Source organism: Amblyomma mixtum, chromosome 6 (genome assembly GCF_055824585.1).
Source record: "Amblyomma mixtum isolate Tamu chromosome 6, ASM5582458v1, whole genome shotgun sequence".
In the NCBI taxonomy this organism is placed as follows: Eukaryota; Metazoa; Arthropoda; class Arachnida; order Ixodida; family Ixodidae; genus Amblyomma; species Amblyomma mixtum.
This window is the reverse complement of record NC_143017.1, coordinates 110,411,431-110,421,210: the sequence shown is the minus strand read 5'-3', so window position 1 is coordinate 110,421,210 and position 9,780 is coordinate 110,411,431. Positions and strand designations below refer to the sequence as shown.

Here is a 9,780-nt window from a genome sequence, read left to right as displayed (position 1 = left end):
GTTGGCAGCCTAAACGTCAATGGCAACAGCTGCGTCACACGAGGAGAAGTTTCGCACAAGTCATCACCACCCTGAATATGTAATTACGCCAACTGAGCCTGAAAATCTGGACGCGTAAACTTCGGAACACAAGGGTGGTAGATAACTCCGTCAAATGGAGTTGTGTAAGAATACGACAGTCTCTAAATTAAGCGTGGACTCAGCTACAGTGACTGAGATTTTCACTCAATGATCTTAGTTGTTCAAGAAATTGACGACAACAATCATCCTCTCACTTTGCGATCCGCATTCACGTATACCTTAAGCGCAAAAATGAATTTTGTGTAAAGCTTATTATTTTGAAAATAATTGTGGAGGTGTAATTTTGAACACCCTGAATATCATGAAGCATCAGTTTGGCCAACTCTGCAGCAGCAGTCGCAGGGAATTTTGGCCTAAATAGGACAGTTCTCCCCCTGATGACCATGAAGGATGCCGCGACCTGATAGGTTTAGCAGTATATATATGCTGACAATCTCGCGCCATACAGAACAGCCAGAAAGGAGTACCCAACACCACACAGATCCCTCAATAAGTTAGAAGAGAACACCCTTAGGAGACTACAAACCAACACATACCCAACACCAGCTAAATTACACCAGTGGTACCCTACACTATACTCTACGCAGTGCCCACACTGTGGAGAGATAGCTAACCTCTACCATATGGTGTGGGCATGCCAATTTAATCCCTTAGTTGACCCCATTCCCAACCCCTCGGAGGAGCAGTGGGAGGCTATTCTGCTCAGCGATGATCTTGACCGTCAGCACTGGCTGGTGGGGAAGGCCAGTAGCGCAGCAGCAGCAGCCAGTGGACTACCGGACTAGGCGGCCCACCCACGTGTTCTGAGACTATTGAACAAATAAAAATGTTTTTAATCAATCAATCAATCTATTTTACTTTCCCCTATAATCCCGCCTGTTTTGTTTCCACTGCAGTGCAACTGTGGCAGCGTGAAGATCGTCGATCGTATGAGACTTCCTGTTAAGTAGTACGGCCGCTTATTATTGCTTCCGCTTCTTGTTAAAGTTCTGAATTGTGCTTCTTTTAATTTCACGTTTCATGTTAGGTTCCCTGTGCGCTGTAGAGGTTTTGTTCATTGCACCACGTAGTACTTGGTGGAAAGAAAGAAGGTGTTTACAGCACAGAACACCTTTTGACTGCTTCTCCTGTTTCCAGCATTGGCCACAACAGTCGCCATAATCTTTGCTGTTTAAGCGCTAGTTTCACGCTTTTAAAACGGCGTGCCAAACTAGACTGTCGGGAAGATGATACTAGGGCGACGTGATGCAGCGACTCAGTGACGTTCAGATTACGCGGCCGTGTCTTGGCTGATCTCAAGACCTCCGTTTTATCAGCGTGCCTTACGCTTTATTTGTCGTCTCGTCAAAAGTACGACGGAGCGATGTGTGCAGGCTCCTGCTGACTTATTTTTAATTTTTTCTTTCTCCTCTTCCGGGGACGCCTCCTTGAGACGTCGCGACGGGGTGTCCCGTTTCGCCACCAGCAGCGGCGCATTCAAAGAGCCAGGCCCTGGTTGTCAGTTCCGCATCAGACGGATAGGCTTGCTGGCTCCACGCGTTGCATCTACGCTGCTGTGTTTGTCGGCGGAGTCCGTTGAGCGAGTGCGCGTCAGCGAAATAAGTTCCCCTTGAGGGCGTAGGAGGAGTTGCGACTTGCAAACCTACTACAGAAGGCGGCACTGCCTGCTTCTTCACAACAGCGGAAATCTAGCTGCCCAGGAATCTGACAATATCGCCCAAGGTACTGACTGACGTCCCTTGTCTATTCGCCGAGTCGTCCAGATCACGGCCCACTCGTGCGCGAGTGAGGCTGGCTTTTTGACTGGCTTCGTCACTCTCACGTTTCGGTGCTACATAAGCCAGGCACGAGGAGACCGGTGAGTCTCAAGTGGCATGAGAACGGCGGTCCCGGAACTTCTCCGCGGCGTCCTGTTCGCCATCGTCGCCGCCTCGTCCCTTCGGGGCGCCGGGGCGGCGTCGATTGACCCGCGCTGCCAGAACACTAGTCGCCCAATGCAGGCTATCTACACCTGCGTCGGCTTCACCTCAGAGCAACACTTTGTTGACCACGTAGAGCGTCCTCCGTTCGACGAGCGTCCACTCACCTTCATTCTTGCCGACAGCGTTCTTCCAAAGCTTCCGGCCAGCGCCTTTGCCGATGTCCCCGTCCGCGTTCTGGAACTCAGCAACGTCTCAGTGACGTCCTTCGGCTCTCCTGACGATGGCACTGCCGATGGCAGCAAAGGCCTCCTTGTCGGAGACATCGAGGAGACGCTCGAGAAGATCGTCTTTCGTGACCGCAGTAGCCTTCCGGCGTCGTGGACTTCGCTAAAGAACTTGAAAAAGCTGAAGGTACTGAGGCTGTTCAACATGGCCGCGCTGCAGCTAACGGCAGACTACAATGCGCTTTCTGGAAGCCTCACTGTAGTGGAGATCGTGCAGTCCAGCATAGCGCACATCGACGACGACTGGCTAGCGCAGCTGACTGGCCTGGAGTCGCTCGTCATTCGCGACTGTAATTTCAAGCTGTTCCAGAGATCCATGCTGCCCAGGCCGGCGCCAAGCCTCTGGAATCTGGACCTGGTGTAAGTTCGCTCTCTCCGTAAGTTCCTAGATTCGATATTCATGTATCGCGAAAGAGTGCAAAATATATTAATTGGTGTTCTCCAGCCAGAGTATACGGCGTAGATCACGAAGCGCGTCATAACGGACTCTTTCGGATCACTTTCGGCCGCTTACAGTGTTTAATGCGCACATTGGCGTCTTTGCACTTCGTCTCCTTCAGAACGCGCTTCTGCGGCCAGGTCAATCGAGCAAACCCCTGCTCAGCAGCCGAATACCACATCCACTCAGCCAATACCGCAGCTAACTCGAAGACATTAATATCGCTTCTGATACGACTCTTTCAGTGCACTGATATCATTGCCACATGTCGATGCATACGCAGGTGCGGATCTAACTGTATCGCTGGTCTCTCTCTTTACTTTATGAGCCTCACTATTGACGACACGGTGCGTAGCCTAACAAAAGAAGATACAAGAAGTGCGCCCTTCCGATTAGAAGAATTGAACGCATGCAAAAGAAAAATGCCGTTAACTCTAATAGAAAATCCATAGTTTTGTAGGTACCAATTACGCAGCTTTATTTACCGGCTTTAATTAAAGAAAACCGTCGAAATACAAGATATACTACGTGAAAACGACTGGCCCATATTTCTTGCCCAGTGCACACACAAACCCCCGTTGGGGACAGCGCTTCGGAGAAGAGCCATTTTTATACTTCGAGACACGTCCTGCGTAAACTGCGTAAATCCTTAATGGTGCAATCATTTCAGCCGGATGTTTTTAGAGAAGATCGACAACTTCTGTATTGTCACTTTGTGCCAGGCCAATTAATTCGCTCGCACTCGCTGAAAACGCTTTTACTCGTTCCATTCTTCTTCACCGCTACAGTAACACTGCATCTCAGCAAGGTAGGCTGTGTCTTTTCTGATTTGCACCTCTCCATCGTTTGCCTCGCCCTATTTCGTAAAAGATACTTCCACAACATCCTTCCTCGTGTACCTTGCCGTTCCGCGCGCATTTATCACTCCCACGAAATCGGAGTCATTTCTTGCAGATCCGAGAGTTTTGTCCCACGCGCATGACGGGTCTGGGACCGCCGTCCTGGACTCATCGCCACCATTGAAGACCATCAATGCTTTGAAAATGCGGTAGCTAACGTATGTACATAATTAGCCGCCGTGGGGGCTCGGTGGTCATGGCGCTAGGCTGCTGGCCCGAAAGACGCGGGTTCGACCCCGGCCGCGGCGATCGCATTTCGATTAAGGCGAAATGCTAGAGAAATGCTAGGCCCGTTTACTATGCGATGTCATTACACGTTAAGAACTCATGGTGGTCGAAATTTCCGGCATCTCTCATATCCTGAGTTTCTTTGGGACGTTAAAGCTCCATAAACCATAAATCTTATCTAAATAATTATAAAGCTTAGTAATTTGCATTCTTGCTTTTCCCTCCGTTTCGTGTTCTTGTGTAGGACGTTATACAATTTACCGCTCCCATCTGTAATGCTATTTGTCCTCGAGGGAAGTAAGAATAGTGTGCGTCAGGAACCGATTGACAATGGCTGACTTGATCTTCGTGAGCGGTAGGTCAACCCAGTTCGTCACTCCCTTCGTAAGCGGTAGGTCCCTGGGTAACCTGTCATGTTCGGTACTTTCAACTGCATGAATGATGGTGAATTTTTATGGCGCAAGGGCATCTCCGGCCAATAGCGCCAAGAGACGAGGTTTTTTCTTGTACTCAAGGTGGGGTCCAAGACCCATTTCCCAAGCATTTCACCCTAAAGAATCAGAGCACCATGCAGGGGAAAGCTTTTACCCACTGTATCACCGGTGGGTGCCCGGCGGCACTGGGGATCGAACCCCGCACCTCCCGTATGCGAGGCGGATGCTCAAACGACTAGGCCACCGCTGCAGTAATAAAAGGCAGTAATTTCGGCTAAGCGATAGTTGCATGCTCTCGAGAAACACAATGTAACACGCTGTTGGGTATAAGGGCATAACACCGGGGCCGGACACAAAATCGAACTTCTCATTTGGAGAGCGAGATCTTTGTAATACAGCCGTGGTCAAATTTTCCCAATGATGCTGCATTACTGCAGAGTGTTTCACCAAAAACAAAAAAAAAAACACTCTTCCTAATTCTACTGTTTTTGGGCGCAGGGGGAACAACTTGACGTCACTTCCCGACGACTTCGGAGAAGATTTCCCGGCTCTTAGGTTCCTGGACCTTGGCGGAAATTTTCTGAAGACTGTGACCAAAGCCAGTCTGGCACCCCTTCTGGACGCGCCCATTGAAGCCATCGAGCTAGGCGGTGGGTGCTCGTATAGCATCAAAGGGAAAATGAATTCACAGTACCGCAATCCCTTTCCAAGAGGCACCAGCCAGGGAAGCAGCATTGTCAGAGAAATACGCATCAACATTCTGAGTGAACTTTGCATCCGCAATCGCCATCCACTACCTCTCTGTTATCGCGCACTGATGTTCGAATTGTTGCTCAAACGAGTTACGAAAATTATTTGCTCGTCTTCGACCTCTAAATAACCATGGACGTCTTCAAATGTGTTACAAATGACGGCGTTCCTGATAACAAAGTGCCGCGAAGTGCTTGTTGTGCTAGAACGTCACGTGACAGCAGTTACTGTCCTTCTGCATCCCGCAGCATGGAGAGGAGGATTACGGTACTCTAAATACATTGCACGGCGATTACACGACTGGTAATGCGAAATATCAGTGTATAGCTGGAGGTCGATAATGATTACGCACAGAAAGATGTAGCCTGTGCGGCACACCCGTGCGAGGTCCCTGCTATCTCCCAACATCACCAAGAATTAAGGACAAGCACTTCTAGTTTCCTTGTTTGCCACCAGGTGGCACGTGGTGTAATATTCAAATACAGCGAGCTGAAATCATGGGGAAGAAAATAATTTGAGTCAATAGTTGAGATTCGATCATATGTGCTTGCGGTTCGAAAATATCATCGTCAGAATATTCGTCAGTTCAATTTCAAACGTCAATTTCGGACACTTTTATTCAATGTTCTGACAAACAAAAGCTTGAAGAGTAGAAAGCTGGGTCCCTCCTCTATCTGTTCCCGCTGGCCGAAAAAGATCGGAGCAGTAATTTTTGACAAATCAAGTTTTCATCTCTCAAAACACCTTCAATTTTCGGCCGCTTCCATAGACTCCCATTGTTAAAACCTTGAAGGGCGTGAGAACAAAAACTCAGTCGGACACCAGTGCGTCGCTGGCTTACGCTCTGGAGATCGCCAAAAAACCTAAATCATATGAGAAAATCCAGGCCGATGTCCGTGCGATTAGTTATTGGAAAATACCTGACACCTCCCATCGAGGCCGCTAGGCTTAGCTGCACTGCCGGGCGCTGTCCTGAATTCATGGTAATGGTCGAATACTCTGCTCTAACAATTTTTAAACCACTCCTCTCCGAGTTTGTGTTGGACTGGGAGCGGCGGTAGAGTCGGAGTTGTTTTATGCTGCAGCGAGCCAGGTCTCACCAGCGGTACAGGGTTCAAATTTTGCTGTAGGTGGTCGCAGGCTGCATGTTCAACTTTCACAAGTCAACCTCCGCTGTACGCGCTTTAGTCTAGTCGGGGTCGTAGAACACTGCCTGCCCGCGTGCCCGCCACCGCGTGCCCGCCACCGCGTGCCCGCCACCGCGTGCCCGCCACCGCGTGCCCGCCACCGGGAGCTTGTCACGGCATGCGCGGTCGTGTGTAGGCAGAATTTGCTTCTTTCAACTTTTCTTACAAGTCTTCTGAACTTAACACCTGACACTTCTTCCCAGCTCTTCCCTTCCATCCTGGCAGTAGCGCCACATATTCGTCCGCGACCTCCAAAACTACGTGACCAACTGGAATTCATGAGAATGCCCTGAAGTTGTAGAGATCTTAGAACAGAGACATCCCCCAACACTTCCCGTTTAGATCTCTACAAGACGCCGCACACTCCGCGACATACTTCTGGCGCAGTTCGAGCACGTTCTGATAAAAAAAAAATCAGTAGAGAATGTTTACGTGTGAGAATGCGAAAACATTAAAGTGCTTAGTCATGCTACGTTGGACAATCACTGAGTCATGACTGTGAGTACGCGTCATGAATACGCGAACTTTGTACAAACTCTATACACCTTACATTACGTTGCTTGTAAAGTGCTAGCTGAGTGATGATACGTTGGAGAATGACTATGAATCATCAGTCATAGCTATGAGCATGGGCGTCCGGAAGGGGGGGCAAGGGGGGGGCGGTTGCCCCCCCCTTGGAATTAGGGATATTATTTATGCCCTAGTAGAAACAACTACAAACCTACCACCTCCCCCATCCCCGGACATCGGGTGCCCCCCCCTGGAAAAAGTTCTGCGGACGCTCTTGGCTATGAGTACGAGTCATGACCTTCATAGGTCATTGTACGTTAAGTTTCACCATTCCTGACTATACATGTTCGCTTACATGCGACATAGTACACCGGTGTTCTAGCATCATCCGAATTTCGTGCCATAGACGGCAACAGACGGCGACTTTTGTGCTGACGGAACATGTAGCTCTTTCGCATTAATAAACCCCGGTGCAAGGAAGGCTATCACTCAGCACATAACCTTAGGACTCGGGACCCCAAAGGCAATGGCCGTCTCATCGCATGTGCTAAAGTGACCGCCTTCCCGGAGTCATGGCGTCTTGTATCAAACCGCGCTCAATCGCATGTATTCCCTTGAGACATGCATGCAAGTGCGGTTCAGTCCCTTCGCGAGATTGTTCAGCGGCGTCGTGCTGTTTAGCAAGAAAGCAAGGTTCTCTGGTCAGGAAACTAAGCGAAACAAGGTGACGCCTAACTTTCCGATCGCTTCAGCGCCTGCGACAAAAACCAAAGCGTTCCAAGTGAAACCACCGCGCTCTTTCTTCGAGGCTATGTAACTGGCTCGCCTATAGGATTTTGCAGCGGATAAGGTAAGGGCGCGGAGCTGTGTAGTTTTCCCGTATTTCTGATGTGACCGCCATTAGGCATTGTTCTTCAGTGTGCAATACCATCACGCCTACTTGCACCGCCTGCACGAAACTTCCACGAGCTAGAGAATTTTGATTTGCATGTATGGTCATTTTTTAGGCCACCCATTGTGTTTGCACCTTTTGCGAATAATCTTCAGTCATCGTCGCCTACACAGGTTACTAAGCTCCAAGCGAGATTGCCCCCCGAAAGAATAAAAGACCACACAAGGGCAGCTCCACCGCCGTGGTTGAACCCGTGTTCTGCTTCCGCGGTGGACGCAGGCAACCCCCTGGAGTGCGACTGTTCCGTGGCACACCTTCGTGTCTTTCCAGCGGAGCTGCTCAGCGCAGACTGCCAGGCGCCGGAAAACCTGCGGCGGCGGAGCGTTCACGCGCTCACCGAAGAGGAGCTACAGTGCGGCACCGCCTGAGCAGCGTGCCGCACAAAGTGGTTCGGCATGACTCCGATCGCTTGAAGCAGCCTCACAGTGTGGGTGGATGGGTGGATGAATGAATGTCAAGAGCGTCCTCTTTGAAACGGGATGGTGGTGGGCGCCACCATGCTCGATTTTATTTCCTCTGTATTTCTCGAACCAAGCCATTTCAATAAATAAAAAAAAATGTCGGCGATTACGTTTCTCAAAAACGCGATTTTTGAGCTCAACTGCTGTGGTACTTGAACCATAGGCGACTGTAGATGGAACACGCAGTGCCGAACGGAGGCGAATCTATAGGTTTAGGCTTCGGAAGCGCGCACAGCGATTCTCCGCCTCTGAGCCTATAATCGGGCGAATCCTCACTGGAAACGTTTGCAAATGACATTGCAGCCTTAGTCACGTGAAAGTGACGCAAACAAGGAAGTAAACTACGACTGTCACTCGTCGGATATGAGATAAAATTTGTTAGTTGACATGGGGGTCATTGCAGTTACCTGGAATTCAAGGTTCTGCAGTGAAATTCGCTTCCTTACTCGCCGTCTCTCCTCTTCTCCGCGTTCCCTTAAATTTCGAGGGATTCATAATCAATCGCGCGCGTAGCGGTTCACGTAACACACCATATTATGCACTATTTACTCTTACGCTACATCATTTAATACACACAAAAAAAAAACAAAAAACGGTCGCAAACGTGACAAGGACGATTCCGCACATGCTGATTAAAACGTTGCGGCAAGATGCTGTGGGCAACGCCAGGCACAGCTCCCGTTCAACATGATAATTTTGATAAGGAGTCCGTTAAGGCAGACTGGGGGAAGAAGGGAGAGACGATCGCCGCCCGCCGAAGGCGGTAGCACATTAATCAAGCTGTCTACGCGTGGGTATGATCCGTACTGCGCTGTCGAAAAAAATTGGCAATGGTTTAGCTCTGGTTAAACCTGGAGGATTGCGAAAGCAACGAGGAGAGAGAGAGAGAGGCGATGGAGAGCGCGCGGCGGCGGCCCCGGCACGCTAGCTATGCGGCACGCTAGCTCGCGCATGCGCAGTATGGCCTTGCGTCAGCTCCGCGAAGTGGCTCGGCGACTCGCGTAGTGTTGCTTTCGCAACAAAACCAGGCACGTAATTTTTGGGAGCGGGCGGAGGCGCCGAGGAAGGGGGTAGACGCCGCAGCTTGCAACAAGCTGCGTCTCTCTCCCCCTGATTTCTAGAGAGGGCTTGAGAGGGCTTGAAAGAGCTGCGCTCTAATTCTGTTATAGCAGACTTGAACTTGTATCTTTACGTCTCTACACTCCTTTTAAGCCACCAATCCTCCAACCGTTTTTTTACTTCCGGTTAAGCAGGGCCATCTGGAGGCAAATAGAAATTTTATAAGACCTGATAAGAGCATAATTAAAAGCACGCGTTCTTATCGGTTCCCGTGGCGCAATTATTTAGAGTAGCGTTTCCGAACGCATACGATGGCAGTTTGGTTCGCCTTGTTGGTATTTTTTGTTTTAAACATATTATTTCCCCTAGGTGTGTGTTGCCTTTTAGGTTAGACTCTGGGTTTATTTTGAGCCATATTTACACTTTTTCCTTTCCTACCACGGGAAAACAGGCCATTTTAGTGTGACGGGCATATAAAAATGTGTACCCACAAATTCAAAAAGTTTGCTTTATTGAAGTACATCATAGGCTCGCTAAAAAAGCTCTTCTTATTGACATAGATGAAAAAAAAAAG

The 9,780-nt window shown here is 49.5% G+C and overlaps 1 protein-coding gene across 1 annotated transcript; it reads left to right on the top strand.

Annotated features, from left to right (window-relative positions):
- The first annotated feature begins 1,406 nt into the window (after nucleotides 1–1,406).
- On the top strand, nucleotides 1,407–8,228 carry LOC149340028 (uncharacterized). Its single transcript, XM_089550624.1, has 3 exons — nucleotides 1,407–2,647; nucleotides 4,786–4,937; nucleotides 7,906–8,228. The coding sequence occupies exons 1-3, from the start codon at nucleotides 1,956–1,958 to the stop codon at nucleotides 8,052–8,054; spliced, it is 993 nt and encodes a 330-aa protein (XP_089406750.1). The 5' UTR covers nucleotides 1,407–1,955; the 3' UTR covers nucleotides 8,055–8,228.
- Nucleotides 8,229–9,780: the final 1,552 nt, after the last annotated feature.

What these genes read in the sequence shown, in the direction of transcription:
- LOC149340028 (XM_089550624.1), top strand. Translation starts at nt 1,956, where the DNA reads ATGAGAACGGCGGTCCCGGAACTTCTCCGCGGCGTCCTGTTCGCCATC. An exon ending in CTCTGGAATCTGGACCTGGT is followed by an intron (nt 2,648 to 4,785) that starts GTAAGTTCGCTC and finishes TTTTGGGCGCAG; the next exon opens with GGGGAACAACTTGACGTCAC. An exon ending in TGAAGCCATCGAGCTAGGCG is followed by an intron (nt 4,938 to 7,905) that starts GTGGGTGCTCGT and finishes CGGTGGACGCAG; the next exon opens with GCAACCCCCTGGAGTGCGAC.